Source organism: Vigna unguiculata, chromosome 3 (assembly GCF_037176805.1).
Source record: "Vigna unguiculata cultivar grain cowpea cultivar isolate G323 ecotype 2 chromosome 3, ASM3717680v1, whole genome shotgun sequence".
In the NCBI taxonomy this organism is placed as follows: Eukaryota; Viridiplantae; Streptophyta; class Magnoliopsida; order Fabales; family Fabaceae; genus Vigna; species Vigna unguiculata.
In genome coordinates, this window is record NC_140794.1 from 56,257,945 (window position 1) to 56,284,542 (window position 26,598).

At 27.6% G+C, this 26,598-nt stretch overlaps 2 protein-coding genes across 2 annotated transcripts; one reads left to right on the top strand and one right to left on the bottom strand.

The window, feature by feature from the left end:
• Positions 1–392: 392 nt before the first annotated feature.
• LOC114178764 (uncharacterized) lies at positions 393–4,276 on the bottom strand. The gene is made up of 3 exons (XM_028064844.2): positions 3,834–4,276; positions 2,172–3,750; positions 393–1,913 (listed from the first exon to the last, which is right to left on the bottom strand). The coding sequence occupies exons 1-3, from the start codon at positions 4,195–4,197 to the stop codon at positions 737–739; spliced, it is 3,120 nt and encodes a 1,039-aa protein (XP_027920645.1). The 5' UTR covers positions 4,198–4,276; the 3' UTR covers positions 393–736.
• An 18,383-nt stretch (positions 4,277–22,659) lies between these two features.
• On the top strand, positions 22,660–26,309 carry LOC114177358 (uncharacterized). Its single transcript, XM_028062667.2, has 2 exons — positions 22,660–23,312; positions 26,000–26,309. Exons 1-2 carry the CDS (start codon positions 22,724–22,726, stop codon positions 26,017–26,019), a joined length of 609 nt encoding a protein of 202 aa, XP_027918468.1. The 5' UTR covers positions 22,660–22,723; the 3' UTR covers positions 26,020–26,309.
• The last annotated feature ends 289 nt before the right edge of the window (positions 26,310–26,598 follow it).

The window sequence follows — 26,598 nt, forward strand, 5'->3', positions numbered from 1 at the left end:
TACTTGAACCAAATGCTATAGCCTATAGTATATTTTAGACTTTTGCACATAGGTCATACATAATTCAACTTAAGTATTTAACAAAATCAGTTAACACTACTAGGTGAACATCGTGCTCCATGGAATGCAGATCCAGTAGTGTGTGCACATGAATGACAACATTGAGATCAGTAAACATTTCCAGAAAACTAATATACAATGTTAAAGTTGTAAAATTCACATATATTAAAGTTTTTAAACTAAACGAGATCTTTTAGGTTAGAAACAAAAGACTTACCGTGGTTCCACATGATAATTAGAAAAACAAGAATTCAGGGTCATCGTTAGCTAGAGAAATAGCATCGGTAGTGCAGAAGGACCAAGAACCAAAAGGGGAAGGAAAAGAAAAGGGATATACCAAGTCGTGTAGCTGTTTATTCGAAGGAGGGTTCCTGCCAAGACAGCACGTAAACACCAAAACTCACATGCTCCAGCAGTCAAGAATTTCCTATTACCTAGTAAGATAAAACTCAGCTGTTCCAACTGTAAAGATTCACAATATAGTAAATGTAAAAATGGGAAGAATTTCTGGAGTTGCAATAGCAACCATCTGAATCTTCCTCAATTGAAATGCCAGGGCCTGGCCAGCAAAAACAGTAATTCCTTCGCGTGAAGAATAGTACCACCATCTCCTTCTATCTGTAATCTTAGACCAGGCATCCCAAATTTCTTATTGTGGAAGTCTAAGACTCGGGTTCTACTTGCAGCAGGAATTACTCTGTTTTTGCATCTTTGACTCATCAGTTTTCTTTGACTCATCCTTGTCAGGTAAGACTGTATCAAGAACGAAGTTATAGTTCTTGTGAGCCCTTTGTTTATCTGTGTAATTTGATGATGTTTTGGAAGGGAAAGCAGTGGTTGGGTCACGGGATGAATTTAAAATATGAGTCAGAGAAACATTCAAGCTGTCAACATTGTCTGACTTTGTGACATCATTCTCTCCTTCCTTGCAGCTGTGCCACAAATCCATAGTTTGCCAAAACGAACTGTCCCGTTCATTACAAATTGATTTCCTCTGATCTTCAGATTGAGTTAAATAGGAGTGATCTCCTTCAGATGCAGAAGTATCGTCATCTGATAGAACAAGTTCATAACCAGGATGCTTTGATTTTGATATATCTAGTTCTATAGCTTTCTGACTTGACTTTAAACTCAAACCACTCTTGTCTAAATTTTTTATAGGAACAGGACCCAACTCCTCCAATGCAGATTCCATGTCATTATCTTCCAGGGTTGACTCAGATAATTCGCTGTCTGAGTTGGAGACTGTATGACTATCAGCGATTGCTTTAGTTTTGAGGATAGTATCAGAATCAGAATCACATGCAGCAGGAATAGAAGGAAACATGTAAGTAGACTCAAACTTAACCCCAGGCATTATCTGTAGCAAGGATGCCAATTTTTGATAACCAAGCTTCTGTATATCAAGATGATAGCCATACTTATCAACAAATAGTCTTCGGAAACAACCAATATTATATCCCTCTGGGTGTTCCCTTACTATTTCATTAACAAGTTTCTGACAGTCATCTAATATATCATTTCTAGATCTCTCAATACGTTTTGTTTCAACAGCCGCTGCAGAAATGCGTGTATGAGGAACACTCTGATTGTGTTTCCCCACATCATGTTCTAGAGATTGTGATGATCTGCGTAGAAAGATAGATCTCAAACCATTGCCACCATGGGATTGGTCCACCGATAAATTCTTATGAACTGGCTGAGTTAGCTTAAAAGGTAATGCTTGGGACGGCCTTTCCTCCAACCATTTTTTGTCTGCTATTAACATTTCAACCAATTGAAGGATATCCTTTTTGGGGAGCGATCTGAGAAGCAGGGGTCCTCCATTTTGTAACCTTTGCGCCACATCCTCCCTGGCAGAAATCATACGTAGCATAAAGTGATTAATTACGCTTTCACAGAGTAGCTACACAATGATTACATATATATCAAAGGTACACTTTCAACAGACTTTGTGATATAATTAGTTTGCTATAATGTTTTCTTTTCTTTGGTAGTTGAGACCTAGACTAGAACAAGGAACGAATGAATACGTGGAGGCCTAAAGTTTTCTACTATCCAAAGCACGGGAAAATTTACATGATCGGTACAAAACTAAATTGCACACTAACCTGCTTCTTGACTGGGAGAAAAGAAATGATCCTTTGGGTGCAAACATAAAAGATTCCATATCATTCCAAAAGGAAACACTGGAAAATAACTCAGGCTTTCCAGAATGACTACCATTCTGATTCAGTTCTGATAACTTGGGTTCTTCAGATTGACTTACAGTGTGATCCAGTTCAGACGATTTGGCCTCTTCAGTTTGACTAACAGTCTGCTCCAGTTCAGATAACTTGGAATCCTCAACATGACTAACCCCCTCCCTCTGATGAGCCGTCAAATCATCATATTTTTCATTGTTTTTTCCAAATGGCCACCACCGTCTAATCCAATGAAACAGTGTTGGACTTCTTTTATTAGTTTCAGCACTTCCGACAGGCTTTTGGGCGGCCTCAGAGTCATCAATTGGTGGAGATAGGCTTGGAAAAACATCGTCAACCTCCTTACTAGTTCGATTCTCACATTTATTCTTTGCTTCAAAATTTCCAGACTCATAATTAGCCATAACATTGTTTTCCACCATCGATTGATCATTTCCAGCAGAGAGATTGTCTTTAGTTGTATGTTTTTCCATACCAGCAACTTTAGACCTAGCAGTGTTATTAGCAGACAATTTTTTACAACTCTTTTTTAGGGTATCCATCTTAGTTTTGGAATCTTTGCTGTCCTCATGTGGCAGTTCAGTTTCTGACTGTGGAGCATTACCCACATCCACAGCAGACTTCCGCAACTCATTTTCCTCAACAGGTCTCCCTTTTGAAGGCCCCGGTTGTACTGATTTTAAATCGTCACCCATACTCCTTTCAGAGACCGAGGCAATTGACAATTTCCCGTCAGCATCCCTAACCTTACTTTTACCCTCACAATTTACCTTTGGTGCCTCTGCACATCCTTTCTCCTCATTCGTAGCATCAGAAACTGTTGATTCCAAAGAGCTGTTCTTACATGGTTCCATGGATTCCACAGGAACCAAATGTACACTAAAGGAACTATCACCAGTAGACCGAAGATCTACCTGTGGCAACGACAACAGAAAGCGGGAAAACTTTTTATGTCCATACCAATTCTTATCCAAACGCACATGATTTTTCATCAACTCACCGCGAAGATTACCAATGCTCATCCCTTTGGGATGCGAACTCAAAATATTGCAAATCTTCGTCAAAACCGACTTAGGAACCGTGATCTTAGAAGGCCCATAGACCTCCACATTGGGCAACGAGGTAGCCTGCGGAGCTGCAACTGTGACCGGTTCCTCCGTCGCCGGATCCGCCACCGTCACCGGCTCCTTGTAGCTTCCATACCAAGAGCCAAGAGGCCCATCAGGAGGGTGGTTGAGGACCTTCCCAGTAAGACTTTCTCCGTTGAGCAACGAATCCCACATCCATGCTATAGTGGCAGCACTGTGGAGAACAGTGGGAGTTTTCTCCGGCGTAGCGAGCAAGATATTGTAATTACTCATTCTCAAGCGGTGTAACGTGCCAGCGAAGTTTCTATCGCCGGATATCAGAAATATGTGCGCCGGCGGAGGGTTCTGAGAAACCCAATACATTAGATCAACGAGAATGTCGGCACTGTTTCTTCCCTCTGCAACAGGGCATTATAGTAAATGAAAGATGGGAAAGTAAAGAGAAACAGAATAATAGTGAGGGATGGGGAGGAACAAGAACCGTCGGAGACGTGGATGAAGCGAACGCCGGTGTAGGCGAGTGCTTCCTGGTGAGCCCTGGGGAGTTGTTGAACGTCGCCGAAAGCGGTGATGTTGAGAGGTCCTTTGATTCCGTTTGCTCTCACTGCCTCCATTATTGTCGGTGCGACTTTGGAGGCGTCGAAATCCGGGGGCACGTGGCAGTTCTTGAAGTCCCACCATGCCCAAACCCTCACGTTTCGCGATTCTTCCTCGGAGCGCGCAGGGGAAGGTGACGGTTCGCACGGTTCGAGCGTGCGAGATGAAAAAGAGGACATGAAGCATATGGTTTTGGCGAGAACGGGCCTCGCCGCTGGGATCACGAACAAGCGCGAAACGGCTGCCATGGCTGTGCCTCCGAACGAGGAGGAGTTCGCTGCTTCTCACGCTAAAACCCTTGCTCTACCCTGGCCTAGGTTTTAAGAAAAATATAAGCTCTAATTTTTCAAAAATAAATAACCAAATCGGACCATTAAGAAAATGTATGTAATTACAAAATTATATGGACTAAAAGTCGAAAAAAAATATTCTTTTATTAATTCGATTACGTTTTTTCAATTCTATCAGGAAAAATCATATTAAGTGCATATAATTCAACTTGCAGAAGATTATGAAATTAATATTAAAATTAGAAGTGATTTGAAGATGATGATGATCATAGATATGGCCAGGTGATAAGTTTGGCATATATGGACCAAGTCTAGTTTAATTATAAAAGAGAATTTTAAGGAGTATTTTTTTATTTTTAAAAGTGTAAGTATGGATGACAAGAGGTCAGATCATATATAAATAATGTTTACCTGTAATCTAATATGTAAAAAAAGAAAATTACTTACAACTGGTACCTATTTAAGGATACGTTTGTTTTTAATGATGGATTTGAGAAAGAATAAATTGATAAATTTAAAGAAATGAAGAGAGAAAAATGAGGTTGTTTGTTTCATGGATAAAGATGTAAAAGTGAAGAATATTGAAAATAAAGTTTGTGAAAATTTGTAAATAATTTTATGAATATGATAGATATAAAATAATATTTTAATAGATAAAAATGTTAGATTACAAATTTACCCTTATTGTTAAAATTAATACAAAATAAAATATAATTATTATTATTAGTTTTAGTATTATTATTATTATTATTAGTTTTTAGTATTATTATTAATAATAATATTATTATTATTAGTTTTAATATTATTATTATATTAGTAATGTTATTATTATTATTATTAATCTAATTAATATTACTATTACTATTATTGTTAATTATCTACAAGAATTATTATTATTATTTAAATAATTTTGATTATTAATTTGTGCATGTCATATTTAAGTAATAACCTTTTTATAACTATTTTTTTCGTAAGTACATAACATGAGATCAAAAAAAGAAACAACCAACATTAATTGAAAGTACTTTAATAGAATATAAACATGCATTACTGTATAATTGAAAAATCACTTAAACTAAGGTAAGTTTCAATTTAAAAATTTTAGGCATTTAAGTAAAAGCATGAAATGTGTTAAGTTGGAATTTTAAAAAACTTATGGACATTTAAGTAGATGGGTATGAGCTTAGGTGTCTTTCTCTTCTAATTTCTTCATTTATGTAAAGATGGGAATATTTTATTCACGTTCAAATTCATATGCATATATCATGTCTAATCTCCGGAAGCAAATAAGTTTCATCCATCATCTTGAATAATAAATTTTTATATGCAAACACAACCTAAAAAATTTGTGATCTTTTTTTAAATTCACGGGTACCCGTAGATACATGCATACATGCGAATATTTTAAAAACATATATTTTAAATTTTTTAAATAAAATTATAAAAATAAAATATTAATTTAATTTAATTTTAATTTTAATTAAATTTAACCTAATAAAATATATATTTAATTTTAGTTTTAATTAAATTTAACTTAATAAAATATAAATTTAATTTTAATTTTAATTTTTTGCAGTTAATAAATACCCACGGGTACGGGTAGGATGATATTCGTACCTGACCCATTTATAAACTGGTATTAAAAACCTATTACCCGTTACTCGCAATTAATAAATACTCGCATGTACTAACTAGGTTCTTTTACAAAAGTGGGTGGTTTTGACCCATTTATTACAAAAATGTGTCAGTTTACTAATTAATTAAATGGTAGGGTCAGTTTACTAATGATTTGACTAGTTCTTTTACAAAAATGGGTCTCTTTGATTTATTTATTACAAAGATGAGTCACTTTACTAATTAATTACATTTTTATATTTTAAAACTTAATATTTTAGATTTTATTATAAAATTTATAATAATAAAATTTGATTAAAAATATTTTAAATAAAATTTTATAAAAATTTTGATATTTTAAATCTACAATGTAATTAATTAGTAAACTAACCCATCTTTATAATAATAAATCAAAGTTTTGTAAAAGAATTAATCAAATCATTAATAAACTGACCATGTCATATAATTAATTAGTAAATTGATCCATTTTTATAATAAATGAGTCAAAATGACCCACTTTTATAAAAAAACATACTAACTATCCCCATAAATTCTATCTACGAATATTTTTATCATCCTTGTGAATACTCTTAATCAATTATTTAATCTTTTTTCAAAAACGTATAATATATTAAAAATTTACAAAAGTCGCAAATCTTAAAAATGTAGTCATCAAATCGACAATCGTGTCAACTTAAGAAGAATGTTAAACTTTTACTTACCTTTTTCTCATGACTTTTCATAATTTATTTAGTTATTTTAAATGAAAGTATGCATTATAAATTAAGATTTTTTAAATACAAATTAAAATAATTGGCAAAGATAATTAATATTAAGTATTTGTTTTTTTCAAAAGGAGCTCCTGAGCATTGTTATGAAATTTACTTATTTAAAGACTATATAAACATTGTTACACATTCCCTGAACTTATTCAAAAATTTAATTTTCAATCTTAACATTAGTTAAAAAAAATTTGATTCCAACTGAACTTTATGAGTTTAGAGACTGAATTATAAAAGTGTAATCTTTTAGGAACTAAATTCATGTAAAATATAAATTTTTAAGATCAGAAGAGGAAGGCTTAGTGGTCTTCTACCAGGGCAATTACTTCCGGAATCCGATCAATTCCAGAATTTATTTTTCAAAACATAAAAAATATGTTTAATTAGTCGTATAATATATGATTTTGTTCACGTGTGTTAGTTTAATATTTATTTTTAAGAAATTGTCAATTAAAACTTAATTTTTGAAAATAATTTCAATTAAAATTTTTCTTTTAGAAAAAAAGTTAATAATACCGTTAATTTTGTTTATGACTTTTATCATTAAATTTTAATATAAATACTAATACTTAATTTTATAAGTAATTTTAAATATTAATATCGTTGATAATATTAATAATTACTTTATGAAAGAAATATAACAGATATATTTTCAAAAATAGTGACTAAATTAACACAGTTTAAAAGATGGATATCAAAGTGACACGTCCAAAGAAATAATATCATTCAACTAGGGATGACAACGGGGCGGGGCGGGGCGAGGACGGGTTTCGTTATCCCATACCCATCCCCGCATCAAAAATTCATCCCATCCCCATACCCAAATCCAAATCCAGCGGGTATCAAACTTTTGTTCCATTCTCATCCCCACCGGGTAACGGATATAATCTCGTACCCATACTCGTACCCGTGTTCTAACTAATATTATTTTTTATAAAAGAAAAAAAATTACGGTAAAGAAAACATAATATTATCAAATATTTAATATTAGGAGAATGATTATTTCTTCCATATCAAATACTTTAAAATAAATTATAATTGTCTACATTTTAAATTAGAATACTAAATAAATTTTTATGAGAACCAAAACATTTATTAAATTTGTAAACTACAACATTGATGAACTTAGTTGATAAAATTAAAAAATATTTCAAAAAAATATAAAAGGAAAACAAATATTCAAATTAAAATATATTTTAAATGTTTGTTTACTTCAATTATTTAAATTCTAATGAATCTCTTTTTTATACACTAATAAAAGTTATAATACGTCACTTGATCAAAATGACACAGAACAAATAATAAATATAATAATAAAATTTTGACATAGATTTTGTATCTTTTGAACTTCAATATATGTTGGATAGTGACAAAAAAATATTCATAGCAATTACATTAAATTTTTATATTGTAGTAAATAAAAGTTATTTATACAATTAAAGTGAAAAAATTACAGTATGATTAATAATGAGTTATAAAATAACAAATAATTTGATAGAATATATCGAAATATTATTCTACATGATGAAAATAAACAATAAATAAAAATATTAAAAAACTAACAAATGTGTGTTTTAGAAATAATTTGAGAGACTATTGAAAGAAATCGCACAAAGGGAATCAAATGTATAATTAAGATATGATAAGATGAAAAATACCTTAGAGAACTAATTATTAAATTATGTTTGAAGTGGTTAAAATTAAATAGAAATATCATTAGTGACCAAAAATATTGTCATCAAATTACAAATAAATTAGTAATTAAATTGGTCACTAAATCAAGTACCGATTCGATCATTGAATAGGTCACTAATTTAATCACTAATTTAGACAATAAATCAATTACTACCACCAATGACGAAAAATAGTTACTGATATGGGTTAAGGAATAAAATAGATACTATTTCATGTTTTTCTTGTAGTGAATTATCATATACTATTCCTAAATATCATTATATATATATATATATATATATATATATATATATATATATATATATATATATAATTTTAACTACTTCAAACATAATTTAAAGTGAAAAAATTACAGTATGATTAATAATGAGTTATAAAATAAAAATAATTAGATAGAATATATCGAAATATTATTCTACATGATGAAAATAAACAATAAATAAAAATATTAAAAAACTAACAAATGTGTGTTTTAGAAATAATTTGAGAGACTATTGAAAGAAATCGCACAAAGGGAATCAAATGTATAATTAAGATATGATAAGATGAAAAATACCTTAGAGAACTAATTATTAAATTATGTTTGAAGTGGTTAAAATTAAATAGAAATATCATTAGTGACCAAAAATATTGTCATCAAATTACAAATAAATTAGTAATTAAATTGGTCACTAAATCAAGTACCGATTCGATCATTGAATAGGTCACTAATTTAATCACTAATTTAGACAATAAATCAATTACTACCACCAATGACGAAAAATAGTTACTGATATGGGTTAAGGAATAAAATAGTTACTATTTCATGTTTTTCTTGTAGTGAATTATCATATACTATTCCTAAATATCATTATATATATATATATATATATATATATATATATATATATAATTTTAACTACTTCAAACATAATTTAAAGTGAAAAAATTACAGTATGATTAATAATGAGTTATAAAATAAAAATAATTAGATAGAATATATCGAAATATTATTCTACATGATGAAAATAAACAATAAATAAAAATATTAAAAAACTAACAAATGTGTGTTTTAGAAATAATTTGAGAGACTATTGAAAGAAATCGCACAAAGGAAATCAAATGTATAATTAAAATGTAATAAGATGAAAAATACTTTAGAGAACTAATTATTAAATTATGTTTGAAGTGGTTAAAATTAAATAGAAATATCATTAGTGACTAAAAAAGTTGTCATCAAATTACAAATAAATTAGTAATTAAATTGGTCACTAAATCAAGTACCGATTCGATCATTGAATCGGTCACTAATTTAATCACTAATTCAGACAATAAATCAACTACTACCACCAATGACGAAAAATAGTGACTGATATGGGTTAATGACTAAATCAATCACTATTTCATGTTTTTTTTATAGTGAATTATCATATACTATTCCTAAATATCTATATCTATATATATATATATATATATATATATATATATATATTTATAATTTTAACCACTTCAAACATGATTTAAAGTGAAAAAATTACAGTATGATTAATAATGAGTTATAAAATAAAAAATAATTAGATAGAATATATCGAAATATTATTCTACATGATGAAAATAATAAACAATAAATAAAAATATTAAAAAACTAACAAATGTGTGTTTTAGAAATAATTTTAGAGACTATCGAAAGAAATTGCACAAAGAAAATCAAATGTATAATTAAGGTATGATAAGATGAAAAATATCTTAGAGAACTAAGAAAACTTTTCAAATATCAACATATATACTTAGTGGTTGAAAAATAACGAAAATTATTTTAATGAAACAAAAGAGTTATTCAAATTAAACAAATAATAATAATAATAATAAGTAAAGAATTTTTTTTTATATTACCTTAAATTGAGAGTATAAACATTCTCATGTGAAAGGAAAATATATAATAAATAAACATATTAAAAAAATAATAGAAATATTGTGAACATAAATTTTTTTAATTAATATACATCATTTTAACATAATTACATAAAAGTTATGATAAGATAAAAATTATTTTGGAAATGTGAATAAGTTTCATGACAAACCAAATAATTAAAAGAAATAAAAAATAGAATATATATATATATATATATATATATATATATATATATATATATATATATATATGGTTAGTTAATTAATTGTAGATATTTTAATAATTTAAACGAGAATAGAGATATGGCGGGGACGAATATTGTGGCGGGGATATGTACATCCCCATACCCATCCCCATACCCAACTGAAAAAGTTTGGGATTCCCCATACCCATACCCATACCCATACCCAGTCAATGCGGGGATTCCCCGTCAAAACGAGAAGGGGTTCGGACAATACCTACGAGAACGGATTTATTTGTCATCTCTATATTCAACTGATCAAACAACAAATTAATTTCAAGTTTTTCTTTTCAGAAATCAAATATCCTTCCCTTTTACGGAAAATACTCTCTGGAAAGTTTTTGATGGAGTGGCGGAAGAAATTGATGGGTGGAAGTAATTGTTGGGGTTTCTATTAAAACCAATAATCAATTGATGAACCTCTGGGCTTAGGCTACATCCAATCCACGTGGACCCTACTATTTGAACCCTTTCAAATTTTAAAAAATCTAAACAATTTTAACTCAACGAAAACTAAATTTTGTTGTGTTGATTCTTTTAAATAAATAACGCAAAAGTTTGTCCGTACAGTAGTGTTAAGTTATCTAAAATAATAAAAGTTTAAATAATGGTTTGGTCATGCTTTTTTTCGGATTTTTTTAATGTAATCTTTTTTTTAATTTGGTTATAATATTCGTTAATTTTATTCAATTTAGTCCTTTTCACTAACACCATTAAGTCATGCTTTTTTTCGGATTTTTTTAATGTAATCTTTTTTTTTAATTTGGTTATAATATTCGTTAATTTTATTCAATTTAGTCCTTTTCACTAACACCATTAAAATAACGGAATGTGAACAGTAACCATCACGTGTCATTTTGTAATTTTTTAAATTTTTTTAAAATTTTTTCTTTAAAAAAAAATATACATTTATGTAGCTCATATCATTAGGGATGGCAACGGGGCGGGGCGGGGACGGGTTTCGCTATCCCATACCCATCCCCGCATAAAAAATTCATCCCCATCCCCATACCCAAACCCAACGAGTATCAAACTTTTTTCCCATCCCCATCCCCATCGGGTAACGGGTATAATCTCGTACCCATACCCGTACCCGTGTTCTAACTACTTTAATATTAATTTTTATAAAAGAAAAAAAATTACGGTAAAGAAAACATAATATTATGAAATATTAATATTATGAGGATTTTCTTCGATGCCAAATACCTTAAAATAAATTATAATTGTTTACATTTTATATTAGAATACCAAATAAAATTTCATGTGAACCAAAACATTTATTAAATTTACAAACTACAACATTGATGAACTTAGTTGATAAAATTAAAAAATATTTCAAAAAAATATAAAAGGAAAACAAATATTCAAATTAAAATATATTTTAAATGTTTGTTTACTTCAATTTTTTAAATTCTAATGAATCTCTTTTTTATACACTAATAAAAGTTATAATATATCACTTGATCAAAATGACACAAAGAACAAATAATAAACATAATAATAAAAGGAAAACAAATATTCAAATTAAAATATATTTTAAATGTTTGTTTACTTCAATTTTTTAAATTATAATGAATCTCTTTTTTATACACTAATAAAATTTATAATACATCACTTGATCAAAATGACACAAAGAACAAATAATAAACATAATAATAAAATTTTGACATAAATTTTGTATCTTTTGAACTTCAATATATGTTGGATAGTGACAAAAAAATATTCATAGCAATTACATTAAATTTTTATATTGTAGTAAATAAAAGTTATTTATACAATTAAAGTGAAAAAAATTACAGTATGATTAATAGTGAGTTATAAAATAACAAATAATTAGATAGAATATATCGAAATATTATTCTACATGATGAAAATAAACAATAAATAAAAATATTAAAAAACTAACAAATGTGTGTTTTAGAAATAATTTGAGAGATTATCGAAAGAAATCGTACAAAGGAAATCAAATGTATAATTAAGGTATGATAAGATGAAAAATACCTTAGAGAACTAATTATTAAATTATGTTTGAAGTGGTTAAAATTAAATAGAAATATCATTAGTGACCAAAAAATTTGTCATTAAATTACAAATAAATTAGTAATTAAATTGGTCACTAAATTAAGTACCGATTCGATCATTGAATCGGTCACTAATTTAGTCATTGATTCAGACAATAAATCAACTACTACCACCAATGACGAAAAATCAGTCACCATTTCATGTTTTTCTTGTAGTGAATTATTATATACTATTCCTAAATATCATTATATATATATATATATAATTTTAACCACTTCAAACAGAATTTAAAGTGAAAAAATTACATTATGATTAATAATGAGTTATAAAACAAAAAATAATTAGATAGAATATATCGAAATATTATTCTACATGATGAAAATAAAAACAATAAATAAAAATATTAAAAAACTAACAAATGTGTGTTTTAGAAATAATTTGAGAGACTATCGAAAAAAAACAAATCAAATGCATAACTAAGGTATGATAAGACGAAAAATATCTTAGAGAATTAAGAAAACTTTTCAAATATCAACATATATACTTAATGGTTGAAAAATAACGAAAATTATTTTAATGAAAAAAAAAGAGTTCTTCAAATTAAACAAAAATTAATAATAATAATAAGTAAATAATTTTTTTTTATATTACCCTAAATTGAGAGTATAAACATTCTCATGTGAAAGAAAAATTTATAATAAATAAAAATATTAAAAAATAATATAAATATTCAAATGTGAGGCATAATTTTTTTTAATTAACATACATCATTTTAACATAATTACATAAAGGTTATGATAAGATAAAAAAATATATTGGAGATGAGAATGAGTTTCATGACAAATGAAATAATTAAAAGAAATAAAAAATAGAAAATATATATATATATATATATAGGGGTTAAACGAGAATGGAGATATGGCGGGGACGGGTATTATGGCGGGTATATGTACATCCTCATACCCATCCCCATACCCAACTGAAAAAGTCGGGGATTCCCCATACCCGTACCCATACCCAGTCAATGCGGGGATTCCCCGTCAAAACGGGGACGGGTTCGGGCAATACCCACGGGGACGGGTTTATTTGCCATCTCTACATGTCATGTCATGTGTCATTTTGTGATTTTTTATTTATTTTTTAATTAACAAAAAAATTCTACGTGTCAAGCCAATATCATGTCACATGTCAAGGTCAATTTTTAATATTCAATTTGGTTCTAATATTCGTTATTTGTCTAAATATTTTTTTTTTTAAAATTTAGCATTTTTGTTCTTCTCCAAATTGAGACAAAATTTAAGTTGTATAATCTTATTAAAATGCATATTTTTATTAAATATTTTTAATTTAGAATTAGAGTTAGTTTTATATTAACACTAATAAACAACTCAAATACAATATTGAAATACGTACGAAATATCAAATAAACCTAACAAAATTTGATTAAAATGACTAAATCCATGTATTTCAAAATATGAAGACTAAATTGGTCCAAAGTTTTAGAATGAACTAATTCCAAAATTCGCTGAATTAAAAAACAAAAAATATATTTAACCCTTATATTTATCTTAATGCCTTATCTGTCTCTCTTATTTATTTTCTTAGCAGTATTCGGTCCCTCATTTTATATTTATCCTAATCTCACATCTTTCTCTCTTAAGGCGTTGTCGCGCTTATTTGTTTGCTAATAATTTATAAAGTTATGTAACTTTAATTCTAAGTAAAGACTCTTCATATCATATGTGTATTTAAAGTGTTGCACAAGCACTTTCTTAATATTAAATCAACTTTAAAATTTAGCATATCTAAGAATTAATATTTTATATTTTAAAATGTTACGTGGAGAAATTATGAAATAAACTATATGGGAAAGTTTCTTTGTGGAAGTACTTTCTTAATATTTAATCAACTTTAAATTTAGCACACCTAAAGATTAATATTTTACATTTTTTAAAATGTTATGTTGAGAAATTATGAAATAAACTATACGGAAAAAAAATCTTTAAATTTTAAATTTCAATAAATTTGTTTAAAATATAGCTAAAAGATAAAAGAATAATATTTAATTATAAATAGTTTTATTATATTCAAAATATACAATTATGTAACATTTAAGATTTTATATTAACGTTGTTAATTTTTATTTTTATCATTTTTTCTAATTTTAAACTAATTATAATCTTAAACAAAAATATAATAAAAAAATGAATTTCAATAAAAAAATTATTAAAACTTTGATATAAAAAATAATTTTAATTTTAATTTTGAGAACATAAATTTATTTAATTTTAAATAAAATTAAGATTAAATTAAACAAAAATAATAAATATAAAAAATAAATTTAATATAAAACAGTGACTCTCACACGGCGAATGGACATGTGAACATTTTTTTAAAAATTTGAAAATAAATAATAAATAATAAATAATAAAAGTAAAAAAATCACGAAATGATATATGACTATTACTATCCCATTAATGATTTATATGATGTTAGCAAAAAAATCAAATTAAACAAAATTGACAAAAATTATGATCAGATTGAAAAAAAAATTATGACTAAATTGACAAAATTGACGAAAATAGTAATCAAGTATATATTTTTACCTATACATATACATATATATATATATATATATATATATATATATATGATTTTGTTAAGAAATCTAATCTAATCTATTATACAAATGTGAACTAACAAATGACAAAGTTTTCAATATTTTAATCTTTCTGAAATATTTGAATTCAAATTTGTCTTTCTACAACAGAAAAATACGTTTATGTGTCATCTTCTCCGAATCTTGAAGATTTAAAAAATAAATAAAAAACAAACATTTTCATCTCTCTGTATCCCACACACTATTATCTATTTCAAACTTCTCTCTTTCTCAAACCCTTCATTTTCTTCTCTATCTTCCTCAAACCTTTTCATCGTCTTCTCTCTCTTTCTCAAACCTCTTTAGAGTTTATTCTCTCTATTTCTTGAACCTCTCAACTTCTTCATTTGTCTCTGGATCACCCACACACCACACCATGGCGAACACCAAATCTTTAGCTTCATATTTCTCTTTTTCACTCACACAGAACACCATCTTTCTCATTTTACATATGTCCTCACCTTATTTACGAGACTTCATCTCTGTCTTTCTGACTCAAACATTCAGATCTACTCAAAAAATAATCTTTTTGGTTCTTTTCTACTGGAGCTCGAGTTTTGATCTCGATTTTGCTCTTAGATATACTTTGTATTTGTTGTACGAGACTTCATATGTCTTTCTGACTCAAACATTCAGATCTACTAAAAAGTTACTCTTTTTGGTTCTTTATTGCTGGATCTCGAGTTTTGATCTCAATTTTGCTTTTAGATATACTTTGTATTTGTTTTATTTTTGTGTTGCATTGATGTTTTGCTCTCAGAATCATGAGCAACATGAAGAACACAAAAAATGTAACAACTTTTATGCGATTTTTCATTTTTCTACCATAGTTAACTAATCTTTTTTGTTGTATTTCTCTACTAGAGGGATGTTTTGTTCTTAGATCTACTTTGTATTTCTTTTATTTTTGTTTTGGATTGATGTTTTGCTCTGAGATTCATAAACACCGTGACGAACACAAAAAAGGTAACAACTTTTTTACGATTTTCCATTCTTCTACCATATTTAACTCATTTTCTTTGTCATATTGATATTTTGCTTTCAGATATACTTTATTGTTGTTGTATTTCTGTGTTAGATCGATGTTTTGCTCTGAGATTCATGAGCACCGTGAAGAACACCGAAAAGGTAACAACTTTTTGTGTTGCATTGATGTTTTGCTCTCAAAATCATGAGCATCATGAAGAACACAAAAAAAGTAACAACTTTTATGCAATTTTTCATTCTTCTCCCATATTTAACTACTCTTTTTTGTTGTATTTTTTTGTTGGATGAATGTTTTGCTCTCAGATCTACTTTGTATTTCTTTTATTTTTATTTTGTATTGATGTTTTTGCTTTGAGATTCATGAGCACCGTGAAGAACACAAAAAAGTAACAACTTTTCTGCAATTTTTCGTTCTTTATCATATCTAACTTCTTTTATTTGTTATATTTATCTGTTTGATGAATGTGAATGTTTTACTCTCAGATCTACTATTTTTTGTTGTATTTCTGTGTTGGATCGATGTTTTGCTCTAAGATTCATGAATACCATGAAGAACACCAAAAAAATATCAACGATTTGTCTACCTGTGCGTTGCACATCTCATAATTATGAGCACTGTCAAGAACACCAAAAAGGTAACAACTATTTTTCTTCTCTGCGATTTTTTTTTCGTCTACCATATTTAACTACTTATTTTTTTGTTGTATTTCTTTATTTGATGAATGTTTTGCTCTCATATGCATGAACACCATGAAGAACACCAAAAAGATACAATTTTTTTCTTCTTTGCAATTTTTTTCTTCTACCGTATTTAACTACTTTTTTTCGTAGTAGTTCTCTGTTGGATGGATATGTTTCTGCTTCTTTGTGATTTTTTTTATTCTACCATATTTAATTACTTTTCTTTGAAGTATTTCTATGTTGGATGAATATTTTGCTCTCAAATTTATGAATATCGTGGAGAACACCAAAAAGGTAACAACTTTTTTTTTTTCTTTGTGATTTTTTGTTCTTCTATCATATTTAACTACTTTTCTTATTTGTTGTGTTTTTTTTTGTTGGATGGATATTTTGGTCTCATATTCATGAACAGGGTGAAGAACACAAAAAAGTAACAATTTTTTTTTTCTGCGATTTTTTGTTTTTCTACCATATTCAACTATTTTTCTTACTTTGTAGTATTACTTTGTTACATAGATGTTTTGCTCTAAGATTCATGAACACAAAAAATGTAAGAACTTTTTCGCTTCTCTGTGATTTTTTGTTCTTCTACTATATTTAAACACTTTTCTTTGTAGTTTTTCTCTATTGGATTGGTGTTTTCTTGCGAGATTCATGAACACGGTAAAAAACACCAAAAAGGTAACAAGTTCTCCTTTTCACTTTGATTTTTTGTTCTTCTACCATATTTAACTACTTTTATTTGTAGTATTTGTATGTCATAGCAAGGTTTTTCTTTGAGATTCATTAATTAATTGAAGAACGCCAAAAAAGGTCAATGTTTTTCTTCTTTTGTCTTATCTTTTCTTCTTTTACCATATGTAATATCTAACTCATTTTCTTTGTAATATTTAACTGTTAGATCAAGTTTTTTTTTGTCAAATTCATTAATTGATTGAGGTAAGGACATCCATGAAGATTTTTTGTGAAATGGTTCGATGTTCGATGAACTCATTGAAAAATAGAAAAAGGTGAAACATGTCGAATCAATAGTTATCTGCGAGATTACTTTAATTTTTTTAATCCTGTTTGATCAATAAATATCTTTCAAAAATCTCTTATTTTGTTATTAACAGAGTTCATTGACAATCTTTTCATTTTTTTTTCTTTAATTAACAGAGTGCAGTAACAATCTTCAATCTTCATAGTTGTATTTTTGAACATTATCAAGATATATTTTTTATATTTAATTATTTTATCATATGGAATTATTTAATATATAATATCGAATGACTGTAATATATTGATAACAATTAGTAATAATATTTCATTTTTAAAACTTCATTCTATTTTTTTTTGTCTTTTTTTCCAATTTTTCTTCCTCAAAAACCACACCTACAATGTTTTTTTGGAAAGATGAATATGGTGGGTGTCTAAGAAGAATGAGGGAGCCAAAAGGTGTTTGTTGAAGATGTAAAATTGTGCTCTAGACATTTACGCAATTGCTAAGAACAAGATAGCACACAGACCTAGGTGGGAAAATTTAATCTTGGGGGAACATTTATGTTTGACAGAGGTAATAAGAACACACAATTAATGTGAAAAATTTAGTCTTTGGGGAGACAATTTATGTTTGACAAAGGTTGGGAATGGAATGTTGGGAGAAGGTTTGCATTGGAAGATACAACATTCATTTAATGTATCGAGGAAGTTTCATGTCCAAAAAAAAAAAGAATATATTTGGTGATCTTCATAATTAATATTTTGAAGTAGTAAGTATCATAAGATGACATTTTAGGAACCTTTGAAGTAGTAAGTATCATAAGATAATATTTTAGGAACCTTTACAAAGTTTCTTCAAGAATGTAACCATTTATTTTTAAAAATTTCATAGTTTCTTGGAGAAGGTAACTAATTTTTTTTAGAATAAATTAAATTAAAATTTGTAATGAAATAAATTAATTAGGATTTAGTGTGGATTTTAAAGATATTAACATGATATTTACTTAAATGTTTTGCGACCTTGAGAATGAATACTTTCAAATATAATTTTAGTATTATTTGATAAAATAATATTAATATTTACTATTTGAGAATTATAATAGTTAAATAAATGAAAATTATAAACTATAATTTATTTTTAAAATAAATGCAAACCAGGTAGAATTCAAAATTTCTAAATTTTTCAACAAACAAACTTAAAATATAAAAGCTCATGCCTCAATAAATATTTATTAAAGTTTAATAGGTTAAATTCATAACACGCATTTTAAAATTTTCATATTAGAAAAAAAGATTTATAATTTAAAATAAAAAGAAATACATAATGGTCTAGTTTGTAACTAACAAATATTTTTATATAAATATTAATAGTTTCTTCTTTCTATAAACAAAATTAGGTATTTTATAATTTTTGATTTAAGAATAATTATTACATATTACACATTTTTTTAATTTGATAAATTAATAATTTCTTATTAATTAATTAATTATAATAATAATATATACAAATAAAATTACTTACTTAAATACATTCATTTACCAAATTAAAAATTAAGACTTTTAATTTTTATACCTAGGTTACTAGAGAAGTTTTTTATACTTTTCAAAATTTATTTTTCATCCTCCAAAAATTAAAAGATGTTGAGAAGAATAAAAATAATTTTTCAGTTTCTTTCAACACAGTTTCTTTCAACACTACTTTCAAGATAGACTTTTGTCTCTTCCAGCACGATTTTGTCATTAATTAGCATTAATTACAAAGAAACAAATGATTTTTTTTTGTATGTCTCAATGCAATGTTATATTTGAATTTATTGTATTATAATTTTAAATGGAAAATGTTTTAAAAAATCTACCTATCTTCTTGAAAAAAGTTTATACTATCTAAATGACCAAATAATGGGAGAAATATTTAAACAAGCAGCAGAAGAAAATAATTGTTCTTCTAATACCATATCAACATGTCATAGAATCAAAGATGAAAGAAAACTTCATAACGAAGATAGCTTTATTGATAAGAAAAGTACAATTTTTCCAAGTTATTTTACAATTTTAATTTTGAGTTTTAATATTTGTAACTTTAAAGTTTGAAGATTCATGAGCTATGAAATGTCATCATTGTTTACCTAGATTTTCAATATTCCTTTAATTGTTAAATATGGAGAGCTTTTACGTGTAAAGTCTCTTAGTTTGTTAGCAACAATAGTTAATTTGTAAAAATGTTTTATTTTCTTAATATATCAAGAATCGGAGTTTTGGAAAATTTTCAACCTTTAATTTCTAACAATTGTTAATTCATACAAAATTATTTTTTCTTAATTTTCAATGTAGCTTCTTAAATAAGTTTCAAAAAATCAACAATTACGTCTTCCAATATAAATGTCAACAATATAGAGAATAAATGAAAAAATGTTGGTCACACTACCAATGAAAAACTTCTCATATTCTTTTTGTCTTCTAACATTTTTGTTATCAAATATCAACAACTTTTCGTCTTCCAATAATTTTGCATCGGACTTCAAAGAACATTAATTATGAACAAAAAACAATTTAATATTTTTCTATCTCAATGCATTGTCAACATACAATAAGGCAAATTCATATAAATGAAGAAAATTGGCCTCTTCCAACACTTATTCATTTTTAACTATAACTCTATTTATTATGAGCAACAACAATTATAATTTGTGGTACTCAATGCAATGTCAAACATAAATCAAATTTGGAAGATTATTTTAAATCTTTATTTTAAATTTTAATTTTTAGATTAATCAATTTTAAAAAGATAAATAATGTGCATTACATTAATTCGGTAACAGGCTCATTAAATATTCTTCATTCTATCACAAAAACCTTATATACGATACTTCATTTCAGGATTTCTAAAATAGTGTTATAATGCATTCAGGATTTTTAAAATAGTGTTATATTGTATTGTAAAGTGTTGTCGTATTTTAAAAACATATTTTTTGTACATGATATTTGGTATGTTTGACTCCGGTAGTAAAAAAAACAAAATTTAGACTATTATGAAAATTTTGATAAGATCTTAATCTAATATTCAATATATTTCAATTTAATTTTTTTTCCATTTATAATTTTAAAGTTTAAATTTTATTATTTTTATATGACATTTATGAATATTAATAAAACAAAAATGATAATGTAGGAATATTGCATTTAAAATCAAATATTTTTTCAATTAATATCCTTTGGAAATAGAAGGTTTCAACATTAATTTCCTTTCCATATGCATTCTTTCGAATATCAAAGAATATCTAATTTATTATTATTATTATTATATATATATATATATTCTTAATATTTATTTAGATTACATTATTTTTTAATATTATTCTCTTAATAGATGATGCAAAACTTATTTATGGGAGTATTTTTTAAAACTAAATTAACATATAATTAGGGTATAAGGAATTTCAAAAAGTGTCATTTATCAATTTTAAATATATATAAAATATACAAATTTTATATCATGTTGTTTTTTTAAAATGTTATCGATTGTTTATTTATCATTAATCATTAATATTTAATCTTTTATTATTGTTCAATAATATTAATTATTAATTAGAATTAATAAAACTAAAAGAACAGTTTAAAGATATTGCATTGGAACACAAAATTTTCTTTTATTAATGTTTTTGAAATCAATTGATCTTATATTAATTAATCTGCTTATATTCTCAAATTTATATTAATTTATAATTAAATTTAAATTTATATAAAATTAATATAATATTATCATTTTATAATTTTATATAATTTTACATTATATTGAATTTATATTGAATTTTTTTTTCATTTAATATCCTTGAAAGATGATCTCTACATCTCATAGTCTATTTTTCAAACATTAGATAATAGGTAATATTATGTAATATATTCATTCTTTTCAGAATAAATTTCAAAAATAATTCATTGAAAATTAAAATGTTTTCTCTGATTTTAAATTATGAGAAATTTCTCATAATATATATAATAAAGTTTAAATTTAAATTTGAAATGGTAAAAAACAATAAAAAATATATATACAAAAAGTATTTTCTTAATAAACATATTTAATATTTCTCATAAAAAATATATAAATTCAAAAATTAAAAAAAATTGATGATTATAACTATATAATAATATATAATAATATGTTATAAAATATAATATTTAATGATATTGTCTACTCAATAAATTATTTAAAATTAAGTTTAATTCTAAATTTTAATTAATTCAATATTAATATATTATTTAAAATAATTACATACAATACATTTTATTAAAAAAATATAAAATAATTCAAATATATTTTTTATAAAATTAATTAAAAAATATTATTTAATTTTATAAAATAAAATATTTATATTAAATTTAATTATTTTTTATAATTTTTTAATTAATTTAATAGATATATACTAATTTTAAACTTTTAAAATTCCGTAACTCGTGCATTGCACGAGTATAAATGCTAGTTTTATAACAAATGTAGATAGTTTTTTTTTTTTCAAATTTAAATTAATATATTTTATGTGAATTTTTTTCTAAGATTAACTTTACTTTTCTATGATATATATTATTATTATTATTAAATTAACATATAATAACAACTTATTAAATTAAATTAACATTTACTTTTTTACAATAACTTAATTTTTTTTTCTAAAATAAAATGAATACTTTTATTCATAATATATTTGACTAATTAAATACTATATACTTCAAAAATATTAAATTTTGAAAAACATTGACTATAATAATGATCCATATATATTAATTTTTATTTTACATGATATATATTATTTTATAACATAAAACAAATTAAATTAGTGTGGGAAGTCGAAGCGGATGGTTAGGTGAAAAGTAAAGAAAAGAGAGTTAGGGTTAAATAAGAAAAAGATTGGAAGTAGTGAGGGAAGTGGAAGCAGATGGAGCCAAAGGATGATTTTGTGCCCTCGGCCTTTGAATTCATTCCTCAGAACGTCCCAGACACAGAGACTAACCGTAACATGCTAAAAAATGTGCTTCGAATCGCCGGAGTTTCTGACCTTGATTCCCACCCCAGGAAGACCATTCTTCTCAAAACTCTTCAATACCACCTCTCCACTCACTCCATCACCGAATCGCTTCTCGAAACCCTCGAGTTCCTTGAGGAACTCTTTCGCTGCGAAGCCTCTCCGGTCACCGCTACCATGACTGCCGCCTACTGTGCCGTGGCGGTGGAATGCACGACCAAGTATCTGAAATTAAATCCCCACCACCACAATCCTCTCTACCGCCGTGCCGTGAACAGTATATGGCGAGTTAGGATTGCGAGTATGAATAGTTCCGGTTCCAGCGAAGGGAGCCTTCTGCTTTCAGGGGAGTTGGAGCAGTGGAGAAAGGACATTGAAGCTTCACTTTTGGATTCAGAAGTAATGAAAAGGTTGGCCTCCATAGATACTAAAAGGGATGCCATGGTGAAGCTCAAAGCATTTTTAGATGAAGCCTGTACCGATTTGGACCCTTCGCATGCCGGTATGTTTTGTTAAACTTTTATTATCCCTAATATTTTATTTTTTATTTTTTTAATGTTTTTGAAAGTCTACGAAGCTTCTTCTCATCCACAACCTCGTCACTTTTATATCTCCTCCGTCAAATACATTGAAAACTATTTTCCTGTCCGCGAATTGAAAGTTTCTTCTTCTCACTCACCCAAACATCGTCACCACTCAAAGTGAAGTGGGACCAAGAATTGAAGAGGCCTGGTAATAATCTAAATGCTTTTAAAACTAGTTGCTTAATATGATCTAAAGTATTTGGTTTATTGTTGTACAATGTTGGGTGAAAATTCTAAGAAATGGGAAAATACTAAAAAGCTGACAAGTCAAAATGCACATTAAATTTATTTAGAGGTTTGGATGGATAATTCTCCACCCAACATGTAATAAATAACATTAAATGCTTTTAAGTTGTAGCATTTTTTAGGTTTAAAACTGTAGGAATTGATGGGAAGTTGGAGAGATTTGAGTCTCCTGTGATTATCATTTTGAATGATTACATTGGCTGTGCTAAAAAATTGTTCCTCCTTCTTTGGTTTTGTAGGGACTATTTTCACTGATGGTTTTCTTTTCAGTTAATATTGATCATGCATGTGTTCATACATTTTGCTTATGTTGCTTTTAACTGATGTTGCTTATGTTGCTTATGCATGACTAATTTCTACCATAAACTTAACTAATCTTTCCCTCACAACTAATATCATTTGGACTATGTTTAAACTACAAACAATATTTGAGATACTTAATAGAAACCATTGCGAACTATTTGCTTGAGTTTTAGGAGCAAAATGTTGGTAAAAAGATTCTCCAGAGCTAGTTAGTGATGACATTCAATTCATGTCTGTGGATAACAAAATGAAATGATAGCATGCCAAATATTATGGGGAAGCTTAGTGAAGATATTTTTTAGTGAAATTAGTTAAGATGATAAAACTTTTACCATGTTTTTCTGGACATGTGATATAAAATTGATCAATTTTATTTAGTTTTCTTTAATATGCTAATTGTATGGTTTTGAAACTGCAAAAGTATTGATTCCAATTAAGATAAGAAACATTAAACACATTGTCTGTGCTTTTACTGTGAGGAAGCTCAGGAACTGACCACTTTTAATTGTATGGTTGTGATTGCATAATTTTTTATTGTTTCTTCTTTGACATTTAAAAAAAAATATTAATATAAATTCAATGCCTTAATCTGTTATTTAGTGTTGTTATAAATCTTACACAACTATCATAAGCAAGGTTGTCAAACTCGAGAGTTTACTAAAACTCGTGAGAGTCCAGTAAACTCGAATCGTAAACTCGAATCGTAAACTCGAAAGAGTTTACTTTACATGAAAAAAAATTTTATATAAATAATATCTTAATTCAAATCGGTCCATAAAATTATATAGCTTAAAAGTATTTAAAATAAATAAATTCATACAAATACCGTAAATCATAGATTCAAATATCTGTTTAATCCTCTAATGATATCATCATCTTCATACAAATGGTGCAGTGCAAGTGTGACTGTGTTCGACCCAAAGCTGAAATAAATTCAAACACTTAAACAGTGCACTGCAGCTGGGAATAAGTGAATAACATCCGCCAATAGAACACCCAAACCTAGGAACCACACTCGTGAACCTCGCTCTATTGAGAACACGCAAGTGGAATGGTTGTCGACGGCCACCGCGACGGCAAAGCGAGCAAGGATGACGGTAGGAGAGTGGTCGATGGGGAGTGCGAAGGCCGCAAAACTACTCGCGAGCAAGGACGAAGGCTGCAGAACTGCTCGACGGTTGTTGATGGCTACAGAAGTGCTCGCGATGGCCACAGGACAGGTCGCGACGGCCATGAAAGGGGTTGCGATAGCCACAGAACGACTCGCGACAACCACTCGACCCCGTTTCGATTTCCAATTTTTTCTCCTTTTGAACTCGCGAACTCGCTGAAAACTCGCGAGTTTGAACGATTCCGGCGAGTTCATTCACGAGTCCACCGATTCTGCTTCAAAACCGAGTTTGCTTGCGAGTTAACTCGCTGGGCATGACCAGGCACGCAAACTCGTCCGAGTTAACGAGTTAACTCGCGAGTTTGATAACCATGATCATAAGTTTAAAAATAATGAACTTCTTCCCACTCCTTAAAGCTTGATTTATAGGCACCGAAAGGCCCTTAAACCACTAAACAAATTGATCATTCAATTGAACTAACATATTTAGCAGGTTAGCTGCATAATTAGACTTATTAGCATTAGAAAATGTTTAGTTTCATAGTTTGATCAAGCTTAGAAATATAGTTTAAATTTTTGAAACAGATAAATTTCCCCATCACGGTATAATTACCATATTTGTTGGTTCTTGAATTCATTTTTTTTTGTCTTCTTAGTCTTCTATCGGTTGGATACTTGTATCACTCAAGTTAGATTAAGTTTGAAATTTGTGTTTAATTCATGTGCTAATTAAGTAGTTTTTTTAACTGCATAAAACAATTTTATGTTTTTGCCTGATGGGTGGATTTATGCCGACAAGTACTTCATCAAATCATAAGCTTTATTATACTGAATAGTTTTGATGGTGTCTCTGCCTTTACTACCAAAAAAAGTTAAATAGATTGTGTTTTATGATCGATCTTCATCCATGAAATTGTCTTTGAATGTGCTACTTCAATTTTGCAGGGCATATTCGAGAGATATGATAAAGACAGGAGTGGAAAAATTGATCCTTAAGAACTAAGAGATGCTTAGTATGGTATTAGTTATGTTGTGCCTGGTTTAGTTTTGCAACTTTTGCTTTCCAAGTATGGAGGAGGGATCTACATTACATGGAATAGTGAGGAAAGAATTACTTTTTGCTTATTTCTTCACTGGAAATGTTGATTTTTGTTCATACATTGTATTCCTCTATAAATGTTAACTCTTGTTGAATTGGAACAAGACTAAAAAACAGTGAAGATGCATATGGTGTTTTGTTGTGTTTTTTCTTCAATTATTTCCATTTTTTCTTGCATTCAGGATGAATTTTTTTTTCTAAAAAAGGGCCTATAGGCTAACCCTAACCCATAAGGTTTTTGTGGACTTTTTGGACTTGTGGGCTTTTTTAATGAGGAACTTTTTTGCTCTGGATTTTTTTAGCCCCAATCCACGTGGGGTATGGTCAAACCATGAGAAGTGGGTCAATTTAACTGGTTTATACATGAGATAGTCAAGATTAGGTTCAAAGAGCTATAAAAGAATGTAGATGGAGCAAAAAAGGAGTATAGAGAGAAGAAACGCAT

Coding starts and splice junctions, on each gene's coding strand:
- LOC114178764 (XM_028064844.2), bottom strand. CDS start 4,197: ATGGCAGCCGTTTCGCGCTTGTTCGTGATCCCAGCGGCGAGGCCCGTT. Junction 3,751..3,833: donor CTTCATCCACGTCTCCGACG/GTTCTTGTTCCT, acceptor GCCCTGTTGCAG/AGGGAAGAAACAGTGCCGAC. Junction 1,914..2,171: donor TTCTCCCAGTCAAGAAGCAG/GTTAGTGTGCAA, acceptor GATTTCTGCCAG/GGAGGATGTGGCGCAAAGGT.
- LOC114177358 (XM_028062667.2), top strand. CDS start 22,724: ATGGAGCCAAAGGATGATTTTGTGCCCTCGGCCTTTGAATTCATTCCT. Junction 23,313..25,999: donor TTTGGACCCTTCGCATGCCG/GTATGTTTTGTT, acceptor TCAATTTTGCAG/GGCATATTCGAGAGATATGA.